We start from the raw sequence: 27,703 nt of genomic DNA on the forward strand, positions 1-27,703 counted from the left end.
TGTTCGAGTCGTAGATAAATACACATAGATCGGAAACTCTCCTGTCAAAGACATAACTCAATTGTCAAAAACCTAAACTAGAAAAAACTCAAACTTGCTCAAAATCGTCACACATACGAGTAACATGAAACAAACGTTTTAAATTGATTTATAATAACATACAATTTATTTTTACAAATTGTTGTTTGCGTACTTTTTTGGATATTTTTTTAGATTGATAGTAAATAAATTTTTACGCTCTAAATTAAAGTTACTGCATGGCAGAACAAGCAAGGTACAATTATTAAAAAGTACGTTCTCAATTATACATTCCCTATAACGTCAAACAAAGAAAATTAGAAAAAAAAACAAAACGAAATGTCTAAGACAAAAATAAATTAATTAAACAAATTTTTGTGTATTTACTTTTTTTCGTGAAATATTCAATTCAAATTTAATTTTTTCCAAATAAATATGTGTTAGTTTTAATATAACGTGCAAAACATTGCGAAAACAAAATAAAAAGTGATGAGAGTAAATGCGTTATTTGACGTTGCAGGGGTAAATATTGAAAACTCTCCCTAATAATTGTACCTGGTTGGTTCTACCATGAGTTACTGGATAATTTTTACTGGAAAGTACGCGAACACACTTATTATTAGATTCTGTTAATAAATAAAACCATAGCAACCAAAAATTTGTTTGTTGATAAAACTTTTTTAAAAAAAATTGTTAAATTTTTTACATTTGTACTATCGTCGAAAAGAAGCACACCAAAACTAAATACATATTTTTTTATTAATTAAACTCATTAAAAATGGCAAATTTTGTATATCCCGAAGAACTAACGTTTTTTATTGAAAGTATTCGACCGTTTCAAATCAAAGATGTTGGTTCAACAAAATGGTTGGATGTCCATGAAATGATCATTAAACTAAGCCAACAGGCTTTATTAGAGGCCGCTGAACATCGTGAAGAGGAGGTGAAGGAAATGCTTATAGCTCGTGATAAGCTTAAGGTTCTAATACACGAAGCATTTTGTATATTTTTGTGGAAGACGAAAGTTTTGCCGCATTTATTAGACATTGATCCAAATCCTCCGGCGACGTTTTTAATATACACGGTTTTATTTCATGAAGCAGCGGTTATGTCTTTATTGGACATGACATTATATCATGAAAGTGGTTGTGAGGCGTTGCAGGACTCGGCTATCGATTTAATTGACTATTGCGCTCAAGCAGTTGCACAAGTTATTGGTTTAGCGAGGTATGTTTTATATGGTTTTTTTATTAGAAAATTTCAATTTGTAAATCAGACTGAAATGATAATGAAATGTTATTTTTTTCCTTTTTCTAGCATGGGTTATCACGAAAATGATACTAACGTTGATGTTGATGAGTCCATACTTACAGAACTTGAGCGTCAAAAAAGGGATTTAATCTTTAAAATTGGCTTGAGATCTGTCTCCATTCTAAATTATTTGGCTGACAATGTAAACTCTTTGCCAATAAGTGCCACTAGGCGCTTGGTAGTTACCCACGATATACCATGGTTAATGGCAGACCTTTTAAATTTCCGTCCTTGGCAAAGAAGAACTAAAAAGGGTGTTGAAAAATTCATTGATGAAAAATGGATTGTTGTAAAAGGTGAGACAGTGGCAAAGGTTGTTAAACACGAAGCTCAAGCTTGGTTTTGTTTGCGCCAAATTCTTTTCAACGCCAATCTAATGCAATCATATGAGATAAATGACGAAAGACGCAAACAATTGAGTAAAGTAAGTTTAATTTTCTTTCAATGGTAATCATCCATTAATATTTTAATTAATATGAAATATTTTATTCTTTTAAATATCAGTGTCAAGGACTTTTACATGAAACTCTATTAGACCAATTGCCACCTCTAATTGATCTAAAACAAATACTATGTCAGCTAACAATGTCTGGTAAAAGTTCAAATGCTTCAAAAAAATCCAATTTAGTTTTGGAAGAACTTCCCGAAATTAGGGAAAATCTTATATTCGAAACTGAAGAATCTGGTGGATTTTTGGCTATAGCCCAGTTACAGGAAACAATATTTCTAACCAATGATAAAGAACAAATTTTAACTACAGCTCAACATTTAAATGCCGCTTATAATACTGATTTGTTAGCTGAACTGGAAGCTAAAGTTGAAGAAGCAGAAAAGAGTTTTGAACAAAAATCAAGTAATATTAATGATGAAAAAGTCCATAAGTGTGGTAAATGTTTAAGAGAAGCCGAAAAGAAATGTTCCAACTGCAAAATGGTATACTATTGCTCAAGGTAGAGTATGAATTTTTTGTAATTTTCCGTCAAAATTAAGTTTATTAATAATATTTTTTTTAAAAATGATTTGAAATGACTTGGCTTGGTTTATATGGTATGAAAAGCTAATATTCGATTTTTTTATTTTAAACAAAGATTTCGTTTTATAAAATAAGGTTATCGCTTTACACTTCGTTAGTTTTTTATACATAATTACACCCTACACCACCATAGTGGGGATTTCATTAAGCCTTTGTGCTGATGTTTGTTTGCGCCCAAAAATCTTAGTCCAACATCCACATTAAATTATATCGGTTTACTCAGAATCACTTACTGAGTCGAATTAACCGGTTGACCATGTAAACATTGCACAGTGAGGAAAATTTCGAAAAAAGTGGAAATAAGATATAGTATCAATGTGTAGGAAATTGTATCTTCTTTTCAAAAATGTAAAAAAATATTTAATAATTAACTGTTAAAATAAAGTAGTTATATTGAAAATTTTGATTAAAATGTTAAAGAAAAAAAAAAACAAGTAATATGTACATCTTACTATGGTCTTATATACGTCGTTGCAAAGGTCTTTGAAATATCTATCATTAGATATCCATATTTTCTATATTAATGACTTAGTAATCCAGATATAGGACAAAAATCGAGGTTGTCCTGGTTTTTTCCTCATATCTCAGCCATTTGTGGACCGATTTTGCTGATTTTAAATAGAAAACTTCTCGAAGAATTATTGAAGATTTGGATCCCGAAGATATCTTTTTCAGAAAATTGACAGACTGACATGGCTTAATCGACTCCGTTATCTATAAGGATCCAGAATATATATACATTATATGATCGGAAAATTATATTGTGGAAATTATAAACGGAATGACAAACTTATATATACCCTTCTCACGAAGGTGAAGGGTATAATAACTTAACAATATTAACAAAATGTCATTTGCTTAGCCAAGCAAAAAAAGTGAAGAAAAATAAGCACAAAAACCACAAATAGGTGACCTGAAATAGTTCAAATTTTGGTGAAAAATCAATGAATTTTACATTAGAGTGTCATTGGAGGAATGTTGTTCGTTTTTTTGGAAACTTTGACGTCATATAATCCACGTTTCTGATACAGTAAAATGTCGATGGCAATTAGTCATAGCTCCCGTATAAGTCCCTCTCCTGATTTTACTTTAACGATCATAAATCACTTAAAAATTTTAGTATCCAAATAAATTTCAAATATACTGAAGTCATGTCACATAATTTTATAAGGATCGGCCCTTAATAAGTATCAGCTCTTACATAAGACCCACTTCCAAAAATCACTTTAACGAGCATAAATATCTTAAAAATGTTGGTACCCAAATAAAATTCAACACAAATAAGTTTCATATACACAGGAGTCCTGCCACTTAATTTTATGATGATCGGTCTATAATTTTTTATTTTGTTTTGGTTTTAAAATATTGATTTCCATCATACATATACTACCAATTAATCTAATGATGATTTTCTACTTTGTATACATAATTATAAGAAATTAGAAAAATATTTCAATATTTTTTCTTTCGTATACATGTATTTCACTATATTAAGGATTATTCTTAATTTTTTTCAATATGCATATAGATATTTCCTTTTCAAAAGTGTACAATTTATGTTGACTAGTTAGTAACTGATTTAGCCTTGGGCAGTTTTAATTTTGTACTCATTTTTGGCGAAAGTTGTGTTTTCTAACCGCTTTTATAATTCCTATAGCATTTCTGGGATTTTGATGCAACTCTTCCATAATGTTGGCATTTGTTTTAATGCAACTATTTATTTTCATTAGCAGTTTTTTCTGCAACGGTATTTGTCACCTTCATTAGATGATAAATTTGAGTAAAAAGATATAGGGATATTGAGTCGTTTAAATTACTAGGAATTACATTAAAATCAATTTTTGGTTGGTAGTTAGGAGAAATTGTCGGATCATTTCTCTTTCCTAGAGGTGTACTCGGATGTCGTTTAACAAATCCATCCAACCATTCAGTATCCGCCAATTCATGTTCTATCCAGGATTTTGGTAGAATTTTTTTATTTTTCTGTGCAATGAGATAAACAAATTTCTTAATATCATTTCCATCAAGTTCATATTGCAATTTTGCTAGTGTTTTGATGTATTCAGCCAGAAAGATTTCCTCCTCATCCGTAAATATTTGCCTATTGTTGCTATTGTTTTCAAGGCTGTTCATGTAAACACAGGTTTGTTGGCCAGACAGTTGGTGTCTTTTGTAATGTCTCCACAAGGTTGTTTTGGCAATTGTATGCTTTTTGGCTGCTGTTTCTATAGTCATTCCTTTTTCGATGTCTTTTATAGCTGATGATATATTTGTTATATTTATAGTGGGCCGCTTGAGGCTATTATTTTTACTTTTTGGCATAATAAATATTTACTCTTTTTTTGTTTGTTAGATACAACAAATGTATTTACAGCTTAAAAAATCAAGGTAAAAACAAACTATATGGTGTAAATTTTACAACCATTACCGTTATAGTGACAGCAACAGGATGTTTCATAATTTTAAATTAAATTTATTTCATATGAACTATAAAATAAAGCAATGTACAAAGTTAAACAAAGAAATTTTTTTATAAATTTCAGATAAAACTATCGTGTTTTTTTTTTTTTTGTAAGGCCAGATTTTCGTTTGTTTCATATATCATATTTCGTTTATTTCATATATCATATTTAGCCAAAAAATCTCGACATAAAAAACACAAGGTAACGATATATATTTACTAGATATTTTTTAAGATGACAAACAATTTCCGTCGTTTTTTAAATCGGCTTGTGTGACAAACGTTTCAAGATTTGATTTTACCTTCATCGCCAAATTGTATGTGCGAAATCGCCAAAAGACGCCAATTTTTTTCGGGCATAGAAAAAAATATATACATTAGGGCAGTAACTTTTTTAAATTTTTTGCAAATATCGAAAATGGCCGTAGCATAGTCGAATAGACCATTGAAAGTTATTTTAAAAAAATAGTATTACTTTTTCGTGGTTGTAAAAAAAGTTCACCCACAAAACGCGGTAAAGTTTAGAGATAATTTTTTTTATTTTTTGTTTATCCAAAAAACTCAGTTTTTAAAAAAAAAAATATGTCAACCTGGCTCGAATCTATATTTAAAATTTGCAGTTATGGGAAAAAATCCGCTGTTTCACTATAAAAAAAGGTAATACAAATTTGAGAAATTTTTTACTTTAAAAATCGTTTTTATGACCCGAGAAAAATTTTATCGTAAATAACACAACATAACAAAATTTGGTTATAGTCCTAATGTACATACATAGAAGCGTTACTGTAAGTAAGCTTTCACTCTCAGCTTACTTTCAGTAGGGCATCTAGTTCTACCCCATGACACAACAATATAAGGTAGAATCAAAAGAAAAAACGTTCTCAATTATACAATTCCTGTAACGTCAATTACAAGCAAATATGAATAAATCAAAATGAAATGTCGAAGAAAAAATTTATTATCAGCCCAATTATGGATAAAAATTCCCCGGGAGTTTTTTCCCTTTTCTCATTTTTCCTATTCAAATTCAATGGGAAAAAACTCCCGGGGAACAAACTCCCGCGGATTTTTTTATTCATAATTGGGCTGTATATGTATTTCATTTGGAAATTGTTGAAGAAAAATTATATTTTTGTAAATAAATTTGTGTTAATTCCAAAATAAACGTATTAAAAAACATTGCATTTGACGTTGCAGGGGTATATATTGAAAACTCTCCCTAGTACTTCTACCTTGTTCTACCCTATGTTTTCGGGTCTCCCCATAGATATGATATATTACAAATGTCTAAATAAAACATTAAAAATATTTGTTTATACTTTTAGGAACGACGTTATAAAAAATATTTGTGTTGTGCCTTAAGGCATGTGAAGAACATTTTTATGAAAACGGAAGGATCTAATTTACTTTTAAGACTTTCGTAATTAATAACTATTTTAAACTAGTTGACCGCCCCTGCTTCGACCGGTAGCATTTACTAATGTTAGTTCTTCAAGTTTTTTTAACCCACATACACCTGACTTTTCTTATTTATTTGCAAATAAAATATCTAAATTTGTACTGCATACTTTAGGGAGCTTTTTTATTTTAGTTGACTATACTAAAAAAAAATTTCCGACTTTTACCCGGAATTTTTTTTCTTTACAAACCATCTCCTGAAAATTTCGAATCGAATAAAAAAAATCAGCCAAATCGCTCTAGCCGTTCTCACGTGATGCCATTACATACATGGACCATTTCATTTATATATATAGATTAAATATAATTCTATAGAGAATGTACGCAGTAAATTTAATTAACAGCAAATATTCTCATTTCAAATAGACCCATCAACAAAACATGGCAGTAGTTCAAAGTGAATTTAATTTTCATGACTTCTTAAGCAATACAATGAACTGCCTAAAAATATCATTCGAACATGTTTTTAAATTAGATCTGGTAGTTTGAATATTACACTTTTAATTTAATTAGATAAAAGTGTTGTTTTTTTGATGCACTAATAAAAAAGTTAATATATTTTTCACTTTTTCTCAGAAATTATTTAAACGATTTTCCACAATGCATACAAAACTGAATTGTTTCACCGTATGAATATAAGCACATGATCAATTGAATCCCTGCTTACTTCCAAAAATTCAATTGGCAACTAAACATTTCAGATTGTGAACCATTTCAAACTTAAATTTAAAAAAGATTTAACGAATAAAACTAAAATCAGTGTTTCTAAATTAAAATACATAAATATAAATTAAACAAATTTTAAGGCAAAAATCAAATTACATATTTACTTGATCCTAACCCATGATAGTTTTTTTAATTTATCGTAATCTAAACTTCAAACATTGTCAAAGGAATATATTCGTAGACGGAACTAGAGTCCATTATGTTTAATATATTTATAAGTATTTTATCAGCTTATAAAAATTAAAATTTTCTTTTCATTTTACAGACAATGTCAACTTGATGATTGGACCAAACATAAACATAACTGCATCAAAATATAGATCAAGAACATGCAAACCCACATTTAATATATCAACTATTAATTTTAACGCAATAAACAAATACTTTTTTTTTCTTTTAATATTTATCAATTTTTAATAAAAAAAATTTATCCTGATTTAACATTAAAAAAAATGTTTTTTATTGTTTTAAAACTACATCTATGTTTTAGCCACATTTGTTGTTATTTTGGTGTGTTTTTGATAAAAACAAAAACAAGATGCATCGTTATCATCATTCAGATGAACCCCATTTACAGACTAGACTACATAAATAGGAATTTGTAGTTTAGCTGTTTTGTCTGAGGTGCTCCTTGACGACATCCAAAGCTTGGGTTTCCTCACCGAAGTCCTTGATGACAACAACGGAACAGCCGCAAACCTTACGGGGCTTGCCTTCTTTGTCGATCTTGCACAAACCAGACCATTCACCGAGCTTCTTGTGGGAGTCGACACGGATCAAGGGGATTTGATGTTCATGACAGAGGGCAGTAACGAGCTTCTTGTAGTTGGGTTCGTCAAAAGACTCAGCCAAGATACACAAAACAGCTTGACGTCTAAAATAAAAAAAATATACACGATGTTAGTTGTTTCTAAAAAGCACACTTGGGAGAATTTTCATGCTTACTTGTCCAAGGCCTTGCAGGCTTGATGAATACCATGTACGAGACCATCGGCAATCAAAGATTTCTTCAAAACTTCTTGCAAAGCTTGATTAATATCCATGGGGCCACCTACAGCGGGAGCTGCTGAGGGAACATCACTGTTTGGAAAACAGAGAAAAATATATTTTTAATTCACTATCAAACCAAAAGCTTTACACGAAACATTAATGCTTTTTCTTTAACGATATATTTATTTTAATCGCTATTTTATTTCAACATTTTTTATTGTAATTGTTTAGCATTTCACTTATGTTCTGGGCATTTTTTTTATACTTACACATCAACGTCAGCCATATTTTAATGTATTTGTCGTCCTTGCACTGTAATAACAAAAAATTTCATTTATTAATTCAAAGATGTTCATTATATTTTATATTAAAATATTTTTTGCAGCTTCAGCAGCAAATTCATTGCTTTCGTACCTTTTTGACAACCGGAAAGAAAGAAGGGTGTTTTGCAGCCAACTTCACATTATTTTGATACCGTTCGTTCAATTTTTGACATTTCGTGTGTATGTTCAGTGATTTCGTTAAGTTGGTTGAGATATATACAAAAGCTAATTGATGTGATTTAATGTTTTTCAAATGAATTGTACGTTAATATTGATATCTTAATTTATTAATACATACATATTTATGTTTCATTTCATTTATTGTAATATTTTAAAGCCACATTTGGCCAATAATATTAATACTAATACATTCATATTAATACTAATAGTAAATATTACAGAGTATAACAAATTATTTATGATTACAAAACATACTTAAATTAAACAAGTAATAACCCCCTTTTTCACAATATCTGGTAATCGTTTTTCGTAACGATAAACCTCCAATTAACATGTTTTTGTATGAGAACTGTCAGTTTATCGTCACGATAAAAAATAACCAGATTGAGAAAATCTTAAATACCCTCCACCTAAATATTGTTAGAAAGACTAGTTTACGCAGAAGATATTTTATTTCAAATTTAAAAATTATCTAATTCAGCAATTTGTAATTGAAATAAATACAGATTCTACTATAACGTATGAAATTTAACAATTTATATTCTTAATAATTGGTTAACATTATCCGATTTTGTCAACATTATATTTATTCACCACAAGTGAAGGAAAAGAGTTTAAAAAAGGGTATACAATAGTTAATATTGTAGTTATTATCGCAAGTGGATTCAGATTTATAGTGTATGTATATAGTCAGGCAGTATTGAGGGCTTTGAAATGTCATATGGTACACTCGAAAATAGTGTTGAATTTTAATATGTCTCTAGAAGATTTATTGGAACTATACACAATCAGGACAGGGTTCGGATCTGGACTATATTAATAGGTACTGAGAGGTTATACCTCCTATAGCCACTACTATTGGTTGATCTTCGAAGCAGATAATAGTGTTGGACTTTAATAGGTCTCTAGAAGATTTATTGGAACTATACACAATCAGGACAGGGTTCGGATCTGGACTATATTAATAGGTACTGAGAGGTTATACCTCCTATAGCCACTACTATTGGTTGATCTTCGAAGCAGATAATCTCTACGAACCAATTCTGGTGTAGTAGGATGGATTGCAGCGTATCCAGGGCTATTTGGCTAAAGTTGGATCCAAGAGCAACCAGAATACTAATTTGGTTGCATCGGAAAAATCTCAGGTTTTTAGTAAAAGTGTTAACCGGTCACTGCCCAATTGGACCCTTTTTTAAAAAAAGGGAAGCAGATATTCTCTACGAACCAATCCTGGTGTTGTAGGATGGATTGCAACGTGTCCAGGGCTATTTGGCCAAAGTTGGATCCAAGGGTAACCGGAAATGTAACTTATTACCTATTGTTCTGAGCAAAATGTGTCCCAAATATTTTAGATAACTATTTCTTCAATCTTCCGAAAAAAAAAAAATGTTGACTTTTTTTTCAAAAAAGAAAGCTTAGATATTTTCCTTGAAAACCTATTTGGTCGCTTAGTGGGATGCGAGTTGGATATCTATTAAAATAAATGTTATTCAAAACATACAATTTTTGACTTTTTTTGCAAAATCAAAAACTTTGTTGACTGTTTTATACAAAATGGACCCTTTTTTTAATTTTTTTTTGCTCTAAATAAAGCTTAGATATTTTCCTTGAAGACCTTTGTGGTCGCTTAGTGGGATATATATCAAAATAAATATTTTGTAACTGAAGACATATGTACATTTTTTTACTTTTTTTTTCAACATCTAACGTTTTTTTCAAAATGGCCCTTTTTTAATTTTTTTTGCTCAAAAGAAAGCTTAGGTGCATTCCTAGATATTCCGAGTGGGATATTTATCAAAATAAATATTTTGTAAAGGTAGGGTCACACATGGCAAATATTTGTTCAAAAAAGACTAACCACTTTTTTTAGCACAAATTTGATTGACGTGTTTATTCTTACAAGTGTTTTCTAAGATCAAACAGCATCAAATAAAATAAAACTAAATTGTTTGTTTTGAATCACCCAAAGTAAAATAAGTTTATGAAATAAATAAAAGAATTCAAATATATTTTATTTAGTGGTTACGTCTTTTTCGTCAAATATTTGTCAAGTGTGACCCTACCTTAAGACATAAAATTTTTAACTTTTTTTTTTTTGCAAAATCTAACTTTTTTATAAAATGGGCCCTTTTTTAAATTTCTTTTTTGCTCAAAAGAAAGCTTATGTCTTTTCCTTTAAGACCTTTTTGGTCGCTTAGTGGGATGCGAGTGGGATATCTATCAAAATAAGATTTTTGACTTTTTTTTGCAAAATTGAATCACATCCAAAATGGACTATTTCAGTACTTTGCTAAAATTTAGTATATTTTGATTTTTAGATGATTATAACATTTTTGTTTAAAAAGATTTTGATACAAAATAAATTTTGTATAATTATTAACAAATTTTAACTTAACAGATGATAAAACAATTTGATAGGAATAACTACGGAATCCAAACCATTTCGAAGGGAATATGTGACAAGTCTAAAAATAGAAAAACGTAGTAGTGTGAATGTATGAGATAGCCACTGCCATTTCGCCAAATCTTACAAAGACGATTGTACATAGATATAATTGAAAAAAAAAAACGTATCCTTTAAGAAATAAAAAAAAATAAAACCAAATTTCATTCGTAGTTTTTGGATAATTTATTGGTAATTTTTTTGGAGATTTATAATATGTATAGGAATTGATCGTTTGCAGTTCTAAAATTTGATTTTATTTCAAATGTGTAGCTTAATCTTTAGTACAGCAAACATACATACATATATTTGTTTGAAAATACATTCACTTGGTGATTGAATTTTAGAGTACAATAAAGATTTCACTGCACTATTTAATAAAATTAAAACTGCTTTATTTTTTTAACTGATTTTTAGTTACGTTCCGAATGCTTAATATGGGCATGATTAGTCATATTTATTGTTTATATAGATTTTTGTTTTTTTTATTTACGAAATCATAAATGTATGAATGTATGTTCTACAATTGAAAGAAAGGAGATTTAAAAAAACGCCTAATCCAATGTTTGTTATAAAATTATAAATATAAAATGGGATATTTAAATTATAAAATGAAATGTATAGATATTAAATCAAAATTAACTACATTTAAACGAAATTATTTATGTATGTATATTGTAAAATTTCTTGCACAATTTGTGCAAATTATTTAAAATATTATTATATATGTATGTATATTAAAATATTAATAAATACGAAACTAAAACTCAAGTATCATATTTTATTAGCATATTTTTTGTTAGATAAATTTAATTTCCAGACGGATTGACACCACTAGTGTTATTCGACAGTTGACCGGGTACAGAGAATTGAGGTCGGAAATTAGAAAAGTTACCAGCGGGTCCACCCGTAAACGCTGGTAGAGTAGTGCCTTGAAATCCAGCGGGGAATTGAGCCATTAGTTGAGCTTAAAATAGAATAAACAATATTTAAAAAATCAGTAACAGTTAGAATTTTTTTTGAATATGCATAGATTTGTTTTTGGGAAATGTTTTTTTCTATTAGGTCACACGGGACACCTTGTAACTGATAATTTGATGAGATAATACTGTCAAACAATTCGACTAATTTTATTTGGCATCATTACCTCAAAAACATTCAGTTGCAAAGTGCCAACGTGTGAAATTTGACACCTCATTTTTATACTAACGGATTACTCTTATCAATTTTTAGGTTTTGGACTACAGAATTAGATTTTTTTCACTTTTACTACTACTATTCAACATTTTTTGAAAAAATATATATTTATAACAAAACAACTCACCGGCATTGCTAGCGTTTCCTGCTGTTGCAGCTAAACGCGAGAGAATTGATCTCTCTGACATCTGCAAACGTTGGGCAACAGGTGGAATGCGTGCCAGTGTGGCTGGTAGACGCGAGACGTCACTCTTCATATCAGAAAGGAGTTCCTCCAATTGATTTAGCACTTTATGCAGAACAGCATTAGCAGGCTTATTGCCAGCCAATGATTCTTTGCTCAAATGTTGATGAGACTCGGCCAAACATTCAACCTCAGCGAAGCGAGCATTCAACGACATTGCTGGATGGTTAGGATCTTGAGCTAAATTCAAGAAGGCTGCTCTTCGTAACTGTTCCTCAATTACCAACGATTGTTCCAATAACTTAAAACGTCTGGCCAAGAATTTATTTTTAATTTCTAAGAAATTACCCTTACCGACATCCATTTTGAATGGTTCATTGATAATGGCAAAACGAATGTCGTTTTGAATGTCTTGCCAGCGGCCGTAACCGTGAGTAACAATACCAGCCAAAAGCCAATAGTCATGACGGCGATGCCAAATTTCATATTCACGGCCAGGAACAGCGGCCTTTTCTTCGTTCAACCACAAAGTGTGGAGTTCGGTGAAACCACCATCAGCTATGTTGAACATAAATTTACGTTTTAATACTTCCAAACTTTCTTCAATCTTGGGCTTGCTAATGGTTTCCTTGGGATCCTTGTCAATAGATGATTTATTCAAAGACATAGAGCTATTCGGCTTTTCTACTTCACCATCATCCTTAATGATTAAAACATCATCGTCATCATCGTCAATGATTTCTGTTGTTTTGTCATCGTCTCCTTTGTCCAACACTTTGTCGTCTTTTTTCGCTTCCTCCTTGATTTCTTTCTTCTCATCCTTAGGTTTGTCACTTTCTGTGTTGTCCCCGGCTTCGGACTTTTCTGTTTTAACATCTTTTGACTCAGATTCCTTGTCTTTTTCAGACTTTTCGGCTTTGACATCAGCCGTGACTTCTAGCTTTTCTTCATTTTTATCCTCATCTTTGTCGCTAGTTTTCTTTTCTTCGGATTCCGTTTCTTTTTTGACGTCGTCACTTTTGTCACTGGCGGCATTGATGGATTTTTCGTCAGCTTTTTCTGAGGCAGGAGCTGGACTGGGTGCAGCACTAGTAGCTGGTGTAGCACTGGTGCTAGTAGTTGCACTTTTATCTTCCGGCTTGACAACATTTTCTCCACCTTCTTCCTTTTTGACCGGTTCACATGGTTTCAAAATCAATTCAGGCATGCTGTAGTAACCATTAATGTGCTCAAATTCCTGCACCTTTTTACGTATTAAGGACATGACACCAATGCGTGTTAAAACGTGTTGCCTGGATAATCCTTCTCTGGGTACACCATCAGCAAATGTTTCGGCATTATCAGCTCCTGGTTCACACAAATGACGCATGAATAGAGACACATATGCCTTGAAATTGCGCTCCGATTTTCCTCTCAGATCACGAACTAGCCATTGCGAATTGAAAGCATCTTGCGGCGGCATGCCATAACGCATGATGGCATTCAAGAAACTCTTACGTTGTCTGGCATTGAAACCTAAAACTTCTATATTTCCACCAACACGAGCCAACAGAGGTGGTAATGGCCTATCATCTCGCCGTTCAACACGTCTACGTGCTTTACGTCCCTCTCCGCCATTTTGCTCATCGAAATCATCATCGCCTCCATCTTCATCGGAACCGGCAGAATAATCAGAATTATATTCCGAATTGTTGTCTTGCCAGTTAGTGTCTTCACGTGTTGTATCGGCGGCCACAACTCCTCCATCGGTGTAATTGACTTGTTTGCGCACACGTTTTCCTTTGCCCAAACTACGACCCACATCCTCCTGATGTTGTTCGTAGTGATGACGCAAGAGTTTGACCCAATACGCTGGATCGGAGTTTTCAGCTTCTTGTTTAATGATTTCTGTTTCTTCTTCTTCCTCTTCTTCTTTGGTGGCATAAGAAGCCACTTTGAATGATGACAAATATTCGTTAGCCCAGGATTCTTTTTCCTCGATACCCTTGTTAGATCTGTCTAATAGCTCGGCCACGGCTTTGTCATCATAATGAATGGCTTCTTCTTTGTCGTCTTCTTTGAAGAGTTCTTCGGTACCAAAACGCAATATATCGTCCAATTCTTGTTTAGTGAAATTTGCTCCCTTACCACCCATACCAGGGCGTACCACCAAATGGGTCAACATCATTTTTCGTTTGGCTACTTGGGTAACTCTTTCTTCTACCGAATTACGAGTAACAAAACGATAGATCATAACCTTATTGGCCTGGCCAATACGATGGGCTCTGGAAAAGGCTTGGATATCATTGTGAGGATTCCAATCAGAGTCGTAAATAATAACAGTGTCTGCTGTGGCCAAATTAATACCCAAACCTCCAGCACGTGTACTCAATAAGAACACAAACTGTTGAGCACCCGGTGCATTAAAACGATCGATAGCTTCTTGTCTCAAATTACCAGTGATACCACCATCAATACGTTCATATTTATAGCCCTCTCCTTCAAGGAAATCCTCAAGTATGTCCAACATTTTCGTCATCTGCGAGAAAATCAAGACACGATGGCCTTGTTCCTTTAATTGTCTCAGCATTTTTGCAAGTAAAACCAATTTACCAGCAGCTTTTATTAGGGAATTGATTTCATATAAACCTCCAGCAGTGGTGGTGGCTTCTTCGGCGGCCGACGGGAAAAGATAAGGATGGTTGCAGCATTTCTTCAAATCCATCATTACGTTAATGAGAGAACAAGAGTTGCCGCCACTTTTCGAATTCAAAGCTTCATAATTTTTAGTCAAAATAAATTTGTAGAACTTCTTTTGTTGAGCCGACAATTCAACTCTTACAATGAATTCCGATTTGGAAGGCATATTCTTTAAGACATCAGCTTTCAAACGACGCAACATATGTGGTCCCAGCATTTCATGTAGACGCTTAACTTGTTCTTCTTTCGAAACATCAGCAAATTCATTTTGGAAAGCGTTCAAATCGTTGAATTTGTCCCGTGACAAGAAGTTAAGTAAATGGAACAATTCCTCCAGATTGTTTTGCAACGGAGTGCCAGTCAATAGCAACTTGTAAGCAATATTATAAGAGTTTAAAATACGGAAAAATTTACTTTGATTAGATTTTAAACGATGAGCCTCGTCAACAACTAAAACAGCCCAATCAATAGAGCCCAAGCATGCAGCATCCATAGAAACTAATTCGTAACTGGTGAGTAGTACATTGAACTTATATTGAGTTGTTCTCAAGCGAGAAGCCTTGCCACCTCTAATGGCACCCTCTTCAAAACTCAACTCGTTTTCACGGATAACTGCACGAGAATCTTTATCGCCAACGTAGGTAATACAATAGAAATCGGGAGCCCACAATTCGAATTCTCTTTCCCAATTGATGATGGTTGAAAGGGGTACGGCTACCAAGAATGGACCCTTGCAGTGACCTTCTTTATATAGAGAATATAAGAACGTAACAGTTTGAATGGTTTTACCTAAACCCATTTCGTCGGCCAGAATGGTATCTACGCCATTGCTCCAAGAGTAACGCAACCAATTGATACCTTCAATTTGGTAGGGATGTAATTGCATGCCAGTGCCATCCAAAAATATTGGTTGACCTTCATATTTCTTCTTCAACTCCGTAGTGGGTTTATCTGGTGGAGGAGTGTAACGTTTCACTTGACGGTCTTCATCTTCTACCTCTTTAGCTTTACTCTTACGTCCCTTTTTCTTCTTACCCAAACGTTGTTCAGATGTACATATGGCCCTCAAATCCAAGTAATAATCAATAGCTTGTTTTAGTCCTGGAATATCATCGGACTCATCTTCCCAAGTTGATTTGTCATAGGGTAGATCACGCCACTTAACCAAATACATAGTAGTACCGTCTCTGGCTGTACGATGATTTATAACACGCTGTACAATCAACCATTCAGGCTTAACGCCATTTTTATAGAAACGATCTTCCAAATCCTTTTTATAAGATTCATCTTCATCTTCGGCCTGTATACCGCCTTTGGCTTTGTGCCGCTGTATGCGTTGATAGCGGGAGTCAGCTTCATCCAAGGTCTCCTCGAATTTGGGTGGTTCCTCCATATCATATTTACGGTGGAACGATCTTATCATTAGAGGATGATGGACTTCCATTTGTATTTCTGGTACCCATTCGCAATGCCAGTACGACATGTTGTGCCATTTAATAAAGTATTCACGTACTTTAACTTTGTTCTTTTTCGATCCAGACTCCGGCCGTTCGGCCCATCGCCAAGTAATGATTTTCTCAGCTTTTCCAGTTAAAGGTGGACAACTGCACCTTGGACACCTCCAATCACCATCGGGTATATTTTCCAGCGGCGGATTCAAGCAGAATGTGTGATACGCTGAGGGGCACGAATCACAGCATAGTAGTTCTCCACCATCTTTGCAAACCCGGCAAAACTCTTGATGTTCATCATCGTCTTCCTCTTCAGCAGCACCACCATCGGCTTCGCAATGAGGGCAAGACCACTTTCCCTCTGGTGGCTCTTCTAATTCGGGTTCCAAGCACACCAAGTGATATGCCCTAGGGCAAGTGTCACATAGTATAATTTCACCACCCTGTTGACACACTTCACAGTAGTCCTGATGTTCATGCTCGCCATCCTCGCCATCGGGGAAGCGAGACGTTGTCTTAAGCTTCTTCTTCTTTTTGAACTTGTTGCCAATTTTAACTTTAGCCTTCTTCCTAACAACCGGTGTCCCATCGTCATTAGTAGCAGCTTGACCGTCAGCTGCACTTGTTGAAGCGGCTGCCGCAGACGATGTGTTAGGAATATCATCTGCACTGTCATCTGACTTTTGTAACATTTTCTCAAATTCTAAATCTGAATCTCGTTCGGATGCACCAGATGCATCCTGGTCTTCATCCGAACTGCCACGTTTACGCTTGCCGAACTTTATTTTTAATGTCGGTACTTTGCCAGAGCGTCGCCCTTTCTTTCCGCGACCTCTGCCACCGCGTTTGCGACGTCCACCTGAAGATTCTTTTTCCTCTTCTTCTTCCTCCTCCTCCTCTTCCTCTTCTTCGTATAAATCATCAGGCTGTAAAAAATATTTTTCAATTAGTTTTAAGTACGCAATAAATTACAATTTCCACCACCCACCTTTTCATTTCTCGATGATCTAGAAGATCTGGGTTCTTCAGCTTCCTCGCTCTTGGCTTGCTCGGTTAGTAAATTTGGATGGGCTTCACAAAACTCACGCCACTTAGCATCTACCAGCATCATTAGTTTCGGAGCTGGTATTTTGGCATTTTCCTTTTGCAAAATGGGTCGAACATGCTGAGTGAAAGCCTTGTATGTGGTTAGATTTTGTAAATCCGTTTCGGAATATTCAATTTCCACATCATTTACGTTAAAAGCTGAGCACACATCTTCCACTGAGGGCATACCTATAAATTATAAAATTAAGTTTTTTTGTTATGAAATCATTGGTAGTGAATGACAAACAAATTATATACCCGATGAAGAAGTTTCTTTCTCCTTGCTAGATTTATCTGCATCTTTACGTTTACGACCACGTTTTGAAGATGAAGATGTTGCCGTGAAATCAGCATCATCATCTTCACGTACGGCATCACTTTCCTCCTCACTTTCATTCTTCTTGCGTTTCTTTTTCTTACGCCCCTTCTCTTCTCCTTTTTTGGTTTTACGCTTCTTACCCTTTTTCTTTTTACGCGTATCTTCTGGATCATAATCATCATCCTCGTCATTCTATTATAAAAAAATTTATGAATAATATTTTAATATATAGCTGTAGCTTAATTTTCATGATTATAATTAAATTATGATCATTCTTTCTAGGACATTTCAAGAATACATACTATAAATTGTTTATTACGCATACATAATTGAAACTTACCTCAAATACTGACTCATGTTTTTTTTTTGTTATTTAAATGAAGTACTTTGTAAAATAATCAGAAACGGCATTACTTACATTAGGTTTTAAAGGAGCATCCGAATCATTAGAAACTTCCGCTTGTTGGGCCGATTCATCCAAAGCATCTTCCTCTTCTAAATATAGAAAATAAAAACAACAATTTTATTAAAACATTGCAATTAATTTTAGACTTTTAATTGAAATTTAAAATTATTCATGTGGCTTTATAATTTTATATGCAGATGTATTTTTTTTTTTTAGAATTTTAAATTTGGTTGGCGGAGTTGAAAAACTCTCAAATTGCCAGGTTATCCCACGTTGATTTTAGTTCCCAGTCGACCTATATCTTCATATAGGAAGCTGGAACTTTAAATCATTTATTAAAAAGTTAGGTTATGAAAACCAAAAACGATTGCATGTGGACAATGCAAACTTCGAGAAACTGTGTATGCAGATGTATGTATATATTCATTTAAAACTTACTGTATCTGTTCATCAATTTCATCTAGTAAATATGTATAACTAAAATTTAAATAATAGGTGTGTTCGCGTACTTTCCAGTAAAAAATATCCAGTAAATTTATTTTAGAGAGTAAAAATAAATTACTCTCAATCTGAAAAGTAACAAAAAAAAAAGTACGCGAACAACAATTTGTAAAAATAAGTTGTATTTTATTATAAATTACTTTAAAACGTTTGTTTTCTTTGCAAAACTTGTAAATTGTATTAATTTTCATCTTTTTAGTTTTGTTTGCATTTGCAACCATATGTTTTAAACGTTTTTTATGTTGATATTTTTTACTGGACAAAAAATGTCCAGTAAAAAATATCATGTTTTCTATCTACGAACTGTCACTTTTAACACTCTCTTGCTCTCTCGTTACAAATTTTTAAAAGTAAACGAACGGAATCCCGTAACTTCCAGTGATAATTTGTACAAATTATCAAGAACGCGAACACAACTAATGCAACCGGATATTTCAAACACAATTTATTTGAATTAAAACTAATCGCTTAATAAGGGATGAAATATCGAAGACACCATTCCTTAGTATATAGTGTGATGTAATACATACTTACTTACAATTCAAACACTTTATGTACTTACTTCAGTGTCGCCTTTAGTTATTCAATCCATGTGTATTAAGATATCAACAAAAATTAGTTAAAGATCGCTAGAGGACATTGAACTAATCTTTAAACATAAAATACATTTATTAATATTTGTATGTAATCTACTTACTCTACTCTATGTTTAAAATTAAAACATCAGTGGGGGTGGGGGTTTAATGAACCACTCTTATAAGATGAAGTGTTGCGTGCAGTACAATGAGTGGAACTGTATACTAAGATTTTTAAATAAGAGCATACGAATATATAAACAGCAGGTGTGAGTTTAAACTTATGTGAAATATTAACGATTCCCAACATCTGGAGTGATTCTTTCAAAATAGATTCCACCGATCAGTTATTTAAGAAATTGATTTAATAACTTGATCTAATTAACATATGACGAATTTTGTATTACTCAAAATAGAATATTCTTTTTGAGCACTGGAGTACTTGATGCATTTACGAAATAATAAATCACATTTTTATTACCTCATAGTTGAGTTGAATTAAAACTTTTAAGAAATAATTTGTTATATCAGGAATCAGAAATCTATATTGTTTTGTACAATAAAACAACATTATTAATTTTTTTCTTTTATCAATATTTTGTTTTATGATTTATTTAAATATTTTTTTTCTGTTTTTAGGTTGTAATCCTTTTCCTTATAGTTTGTCTTTGTCATATTCTTAATATTTTTGTCTGGGATTTTTAATTTAATATTTAGTTTTTTTTAATAATATAAACTACATAATAACAATATCATAATTTGCATGATATAAATAGTTTTTTATTTTCATTTTTTTGTGAAATATTTTGGGTTTGATTGCTAATTTTTCAGCAAAATTTGCCACTTAATTGCTAATTTTGAATAATTGTAGTTTAATAATATAATTAATTTTAGTCTAGGTTTTTTTCGTTTTTTTTTAATTTTTCTTGATTTAATATTGTGTTTTAGTATATAGTAGTTATGATTATTTTATATAAATTGTATACATATAAAGATAGTTTTTTTTTTTTTTAATTTACACAAAAGATTTTGTATCGATAAATAAACAATATAGTAAAAAACATATATGAAAATATAGATATTTACATACATTATAAATGAGTATACTATGTATATTCAAAAAATATTTTTAGAAAAAAATCAAAATTCCTTGAAATTAAAAATAAATTTTCCGAAATTAATAAGTTTTAAAAGAAATTTTGGGTATCATACCGTTTTCCTGAAAATTCTGACTAAAGCCAGCAAATCTGAGTGGAATGGGGACAGAGCAAATAAGTTTACTTGTAAGATATATGTACATAATATGTATGTATATTATATTACAACTGAGACCGACAAAAATTTCAGATTAGGAAAAACTATAAAGGCAGTTAAAGAAATAATAACAATAAATTTATTTTTATGGTTTCTATTCGTTGTTGAGTCTACGTGCAATGCAACTTATTTAACCCTCCGTTAGTCACAATCATTTTCAATCGAGACTAGTCGCAATGTATAAAAAAAGCGCGTTTGAAAATAACCTCTTCACTTTTTATTTCGAAAAAAAAAAACAATAGGTCTGTTCATTTACTTTCCCAGTAAATACTTGCAACGAGAGAATAAAATCAAAATTTACAAAATTACTCTCTTAGAATCTCAAAAATAGTAAAAAGTAAATGAACGCTTTTCCAGTAACAATTGTTTTATACACACAATTTTCATATTTGATTCCTTTTAAAATGTATAAATACTCACATTTTCTTCAATTTTATTGAAAATTCTCTTTATTATATTTTTTCACCACAAAAATAAAATTGAAAATAAATAAACAATAACACAAAACATATAAAATATAAGCTGCTAACTATTACGAGTTCAAAATAGAACTTGTAATAGTTTGCAACGAGAGAGCACTCTCTAAAATTTATACGCTCTTGAATTTTTCTCTAGTTGCAAGTTTTTTGTTGATGAATGAGAATGAACTTTGTTAATATTATAACTTGTTTTATATATTGTAAATTGAATCAATATAGTTTGTTTTAATTGTAATATTTATTTAGAAAATTAGAAAATAAATTTTCACTTTTTGACTGTCTTTCTAAATATACGTATCACATACTAACAGGTTATGGGCCCCTCCGCGATATAAGAGTTATATAGAGATATATAGTGCGTGAATATAAAAGTGAGTTTAAGAAGAATCAAGATTTAAGAAAACTCAAGATTCAAGATCCAAGATATTTCAAGACTCAAGATTTAAGATATTTCAAGATTCCAGATGTCAACCAACAATCAAATTGAGAAGCTTCGTGGAAGCGAGAATTATGAAGATTGGAAATTTATGGTTGAGGCATATTTCCAAATGAAAGGTCTTTGGAATGTTGTCCTTGGTACTGAAACAATGGAGGATAAAAAGATTCAAGCTAAATCTGAATTAATACTATTGATGGATAAGACGATTTATCCCCACATTCGTGATTGCAGTAATGCACAAGAGATGTGGAGTTCACTAAAAACTATTTTTGAAGATAGCGGACTGGTAAGAAGAGTGGGATTAATTCAAAAATTTTGTTCTACAAAATTACAAAATTGTGCAAACATTGAAGAATACGTTAACGAAATTATAACGACAGCCCACAAACTAAGAGCAGCTGGCCTCAATGTCGACGAAGAATGGGTAGGTTCAATGTTGTTAGCTGGATTACCAGAAGAATATAATCCAATGATAATGGGAATTCAAAGCTCAGGTATTAAAATAACTGGTGATGCTATCAAATTAAAATTATTACAAGATGTCAAAAAGGAATCAACAGACGTTGCTTTAGCTGGCCAAAAGAAGGTATTTAAAAATAAAGGACCTAAATGCTTTAATTTTAACCAATATGGACACATTGCTGCAAAATGTCCTCATAAAGGTATGAAATCAAAATTTAAGAAAAATGTAAATGCGATGTTGGGTTGTTTTTCTGCTCGAGATTTAAACAAAAGTGAATGGTATTTCGATTCTGGAGCAACTGCACACATGTGCTCAAATTCGAAATTTTTTGCTGATAATTTTCAAGAAGAAAATGCTGAAGTTACCATTGCCAATAATGAAACAATGCAAGTAAGGGGTAAAGGTCAAGTTAATATGACTACTCAGATTGGAAAGAATAAAGAGGAAAATGTTAGATTCCGTGAAGTTCTCTATATACCAAACTTGTATGTCAATCTATTGTCCGTTTCAAAAATAGTTGACAATGGTTATGAAGTCGTATTTAACAAAAAAGGTTGTAAAGTTATAGACAACACTGGCAGCATTATAGCAACGGGAGATATGGTTAACGGTATGTTTAAATTAAATATAGCAAGCAACAAAGTACTTATTTCTGAAGTAAAAACTCAAGAATACAATCTGTGGCATAAACGACTTGGTCATGTAAATGATGAAACTTTAAAGGATATGAATTCTGGTGCAGTTGTTGGTGTCAAATGCGAGATAAACAAACAAAATTGTATTACTTGCTTAAAAGGTAAATTTTCAAGATATCCATTTAAGAATTCCGGAACTAGGTCAACTGAAATTCTAAGCTTAATACATTCAGATCTTTGTGGACCTATGGAAGAGAAGTCAATAAATGGTTCAAGGTACATGTTAACATTTATTGATGACTTTAGTAGAAAAGTTTTTGCCTATTTTATTAAAACAAAAGATGAAGTTTGTTCCAAATTTTCCGAGTTTAAACAATTTGTGGAAAATCAAACTGGAAAAAGGATAAAGGCTTTTAGAAGTGATAATGGAACTGAATACTGTAATACCAAAATGAAGAAAATGTTTCTAGAGTGTGGTATTGAGCATCAAACGACAGTCCCATATACGCCCCAACAAAATGGTATGTCAGAGAGAATGAACAGAACAATTATAGAGAAAACTAGATGTCTACTAATTGATGCCAGTTTAACAAAACAGTTCTGGGCTGAAGCTGCAAATACTGCAGTGTATTTAATAAATCGTACTCCTTGCAAATCATTGAATGATGTCAGTCCTGAAGAGGTATGGTCTGGAAGAAAACCAAATTTAAAACATCTAAAAGTGTTTGGATGTAAAGCTGTGATACATATTCCGAAAGAGAAAAGAAAAAAGCTTGATGCTAAGGCAAAAGAAAGCATTTTTGTTGGATATTGTACTCATTCAAGAACTTATCGTTTTTATGATGTAAATCGGAACAAAGTCGAATTAAGTAGAGATGCTAAATTTTTTGAAGACAAGTTCTATTCTGAAAAGCCTAGTGATGATTCAAAATTGTATATATTTCCTGGATGTGATTCAGTGGGGGATGTAGATGTTCAAATGGAGCCTATAGAATTAAGTTCTGATGAAACAATTACAAATTCTGAAGATATGTCAATCATTGTAGAAGAGAGTAACTCAGAAGAAGAACAATATTTTTCAGAAACTGATGACACATCATTGAGAGGATTAGAAGATCAAAGTATTGATTGGGCACCTGGACCATCGATGAGAAGAATCACATCTCCAGAAAATACAAGGAAGTCATCGAGAGTTCCAAAACAAGTACAAAGGTTTGGTTTTAATGTGATTCAAGTAGATGAAGAACCCAAAACAATGAAACAGGCACTAGAAAGTCCTAATAAACAAAAATGGCAACAGGCAATGAATGAAGAACTAAATGCATTAATAGAAAATGGAACGTGGGAGATTGTAAAATTACCAAAAGGCAAGAAACCTATTGATAGCAAATGGTGTTATAAAATCAAAAGGAATTCAGAAGGTGAGATTGAACGTTATAAAGCTAGATTAGTCATTAAAGGTTATTCTCAACGTTATGGAATCGACTACGAGGAAACTTTTTCACCTGTGGTTAGATATTCTTCAATCAGATTACTTTTAAGTCTGGCTGTTCAACATGATTTGGATATCGATCAAATGGACGTAGTAACAGCATTTTTACAAAGTGAATTAGATGAGGAAATTTATATGAATATTCCAGAAGGTTTAAATGAAAACAAGGATTTGGTATGTAAACTTAAAAAGTCATTATATGGTCTCAAACAAGCAAGTAGAGTATGGAACAAAAAGTTAGACCAAACTTTAAAAAAAATATAGGACTATTCCAATCCAATACAGAACCTTGTATATATTATAAAGTAAATAATAATGAAATAACATACGTCGCAATTTATGTTGATGATATTTTAATCTTTACAAATAATCCTGAAAGTAAGTCTAATATAAAGAAAAGCCTTACAAATATTTTTAAAATGAAAGATATCGGAGAAGCAAATTATATTTTGGGGATGAAAATTACAAGAGATCGATTGAACAGAAAATTATGGCTTGACCAAGAACAATATATATCTAAGGTTTTAAAAAAATTTAATATGGATGATTGTAAACCTATCTCAACTCCCTTAGACATAAATAAAACGGTTACTAAAGAGATGAGCCCACAAACTGAAGAAGAAGTTGAAGAAATGAAAAAGATACCATATCAAGAAGCAATTGGAAGTATTATGTATGCAGCTCAAGTAAGTCGTCCAGATATTTCATTTGCAGTGGGGGCTTTAGCCAGATTTAATAATAACCCTGGTAAGGCACACTGGCAAGCTGTAAAGCGTATCATGAGGTATCTTAAAGGAACTATGAAATACAAACTACAATTTTCTAAGGATGAAAATGAATTCATCGAAGGATTCTCCGATGCAGATTGGGCTGGAGATGTAGATGAAAGAAAATCAACCTCGGGTTATGTTTTTAAGTTTCAAGGTGGCTGTATTTCATGGAACTCTAAGAAACAGCAAACAACAGCGTTATCAACAACAGAAGCGGAATATATGGCTTTGGCAGCAGCTGGTCAAGAGGCGTTGTGGTTACAATCTTTGTTTAATGAACTTGGAAGACCATCATCAATTGTAATAAAATGTGATAACAAAAGTGCTATAAATTTGTCTCACAACAACACTTATCATGCTCGTTCAAAGCATATTGATATAAGACATCACTTTTTAAGAGAACTAGTTAATAATAAAAAGATCATTATTAACTATCTCAATACCGAGAATATGGCAGCAGACATCTTAACAAAATCCCTATCAAGTGTGAAGCATTTTCATTGCTGTGACCTGATGAATCTTGGCGTTCATTCTAGTGGGGGTGTTGATGAATGAGAATGAACTTTGTTAATATTATAACTTGTTTTATATATTGTAAATTGAATCAATATAGTTTGTTTTAATTGTAATATTTATTTAGAAAATTAGAAAATAAATTTTCACTTTTTGACTGTCTTTCTAAATATACGTATCACATACTAACATTTTTTGAGTTAATGAACGCTTTTCCAGTAACAATTGTTACTAACTAGTAACAACTTTTAGTTATTGAACATAGCTAATATTAAATTCAATGTATTTAAAAGAGTAAAAATAAAATTGCAGTTAAAATATATTTTTATTAAAAAATTGCTTAAAATTTAGTGTTTAAAAAATTTTACAATAAAATTATTTTTGGCTATATCAACCAGATTAGTTGCGACTAACGGAGGGTTAAATATTGCAATGTTCTTATCAATTTTAATAAACTTCCTTGTAAAAGTGAAAACCATAAAATAAAGCATTTTCTTCCAACCCAAAAATAATTGCATAATTTATATTTATTGAATAAGTATTCAATTTATGGTATTAAATTAACAAGAAAATACATATGATTTAAAATTCATCGAAGTCTGGTTATGTTTTAACTAATAGTTATACTGACAGTTTTCATACAAAAATAATTTTAAACGACAGTATATCTATTAGTTAGCACCTAACCAGACTTCGTGTTAATGGAGGTTAGTAGAATTTTGAAAAATATTGAATATCTTTATCATCAAAGTGCTCTTTTCTGAAAAAAGATTTACAATCTTTGAAAATTTTCGTAATATAATTTCTTTTATATTACGAAATGAAAATCTCGTCTTTTTATGAAATGTTTGGGTAGATTTAGCAGATTGAATTGGCAAATTACAGATTGAAAAATTTATGCCAAATTGCCGCATTGGTGATCGAATGTTCATCCAATAATTTCGTTAGCGAAATTATAAAAATATGTACTAGACATCTTGATCGATCTCAAATAAAAAAAAATTACGATAAATTTCACTTGATGACGAATGCTGTAATTCAACCACAGATTTTTAATGTAGTTTTTAAGACATTTCTACTTTCAGATTTTATTTGCACGCTACCATGTTTTTACTAGGTTTCCATTAATATTCTTACTTTAAAATGTTAACAACTTTCCATGGTATAATAATCTATAATAAAAATTCTACATCGTAAAAACAACCTACATTTATTGTTTTTGGTGTTAATAAGGACAAGATATTCAAAATTATATCTTAAAAAAAATAATCATCTCATTGAAATAAAAACGTTACTTTTATAAGAGAAAACAACATGAAACAATATAATAATGATCTTATATTGTTATATTATCTAAAATGAAGCTTGTTTATTGAAATAAAAAATATCTCGATTTTCGCTTTTTTCGTCAAATATTTCAACAATGTGAACGTACTATTAGATACGCCATGAAATATATGAGATTTATAACGTGTTTTTCTTTTTTGCTCCGCCGTCAGTTCATGGATCATGTTATAGCTCATCATTCACATGTCCTGTGTCACTATCATTATATAACGAATTTGTGTGTTAATTATTATTATCTTTCATCATTTTGAACAGAATGCTGTATTTTGTTTGGTTTCTATTAACTTACATATCGTCCCCTCAATAAAACAATAGTGTATTACATAATAAGAATCTACATAACTGATTCTATATGTGGTCGAAATTTGGTGAAATTCTACCTCCACAAAGTGGGTCAAAAGATCAATTGAAATATTACTTTTGTTCTAGTTGTCTACTAACACAAAAATTTTAAACTCAATTATTTCGAAATGACAAAAAAATTATACACTATTGTTTTATTAAGGGGACGATATGTACATAGAAACTGTCGGTGGATCGAAAATATAACACTATTGCAAATCCCACTCATAGTTGATCTATTGTGTTTGTATTATATTTTTTGTAAAATACATTTTTAATAAAGTAAAACTATAATTTCACTCAACATTTTTTTTTGTTTGTATTTAAATATTTTTTTTAATTATCTTTATTCGTATAATAATTAATTATAAATTTGTGTATGCGTTAAAATGTGATTGCAAAAATATGCCACTTTTTATTTACTTACATACATAAATGACCTTCCCTATGTGTTTTCTGAAATTTCTATGAAATAAAACCAAAACAATCAATAACCACTTCAGAGCAGATTATTTATATTTTACTATATGAAGTTAGGAACACCTTATGTGGAGTTTACTATAAAAAA

General features: G+C 31.5%; 3 protein-coding genes across 3 annotated transcripts in view; 1 reads left to right on the forward strand and 2 right to left on the reverse strand.

Moving 5' to 3' along the window:
* Positions 1-668: 668 nt before the first annotated feature.
* Zmynd10 (zinc finger MYND-type containing 10) lies at positions 669-7,861 on the forward strand. Its single transcript, XM_065505560.1, has 4 exons — positions 669-1,245; positions 1,336-1,753; positions 1,834-2,279; positions 7,273-7,861. Exons 1-4 carry the CDS (start codon positions 797-799, stop codon positions 7,325-7,327), a joined length of 1,368 nt encoding a protein of 455 aa, XP_065361632.1. The 5' UTR covers positions 669-796; the 3' UTR covers positions 7,328-7,861.
* RpS12 (ribosomal protein S12) lies at positions 7,479-8,412 on the reverse strand. The gene is made up of 3 exons (XM_065505563.1): positions 8,267-8,412; positions 7,953-8,087; positions 7,479-7,881 (listed from the first exon to the last, which is right to left on the reverse strand). Exons 1-3 carry the CDS (start codon positions 8,281-8,283, stop codon positions 7,614-7,616), a joined length of 420 nt encoding a protein of 139 aa, XP_065361635.1. The 5' UTR covers positions 8,284-8,412; the 3' UTR covers positions 7,479-7,613.
* A 2,693-nt stretch (positions 8,413-11,105) lies between these two features.
* The window catches only part of Mi-2 (chromodomain-helicase-DNA-binding protein Mi-2 homolog), a 66,728-nt gene continuing 50,130 nt past the window's right edge, over positions 11,106-27,703 (reverse strand). Inside the window, exons 2-6 of the mRNA XM_065505557.1 lie at positions 18,278-18,354; positions 17,799-18,051; positions 17,443-17,729; positions 12,268-17,380; positions 11,106-11,910 (exon numbers count right to left, since the gene is read on the reverse strand). Coding sequence (XP_065361629.1) covers positions 11,753-11,910; positions 12,268-17,380; positions 17,443-17,729; positions 17,799-18,051; positions 18,278-18,354 — 5,888 coding nt within the window. The 3' untranslated portion in view covers positions 11,106-11,752. The remainder of the gene's footprint in view (positions 11,911-12,267; positions 17,381-17,442; positions 17,730-17,798; positions 18,052-18,277; positions 18,355-27,703) is intronic.

Source organism: Calliphora vicina, chromosome 3 (genome assembly GCF_958450345.1).
Source record: "Calliphora vicina chromosome 3, idCalVici1.1, whole genome shotgun sequence".
Taxonomy (NCBI): Eukaryota; Metazoa; Arthropoda; class Insecta; order Diptera; family Calliphoridae; genus Calliphora; species Calliphora vicina.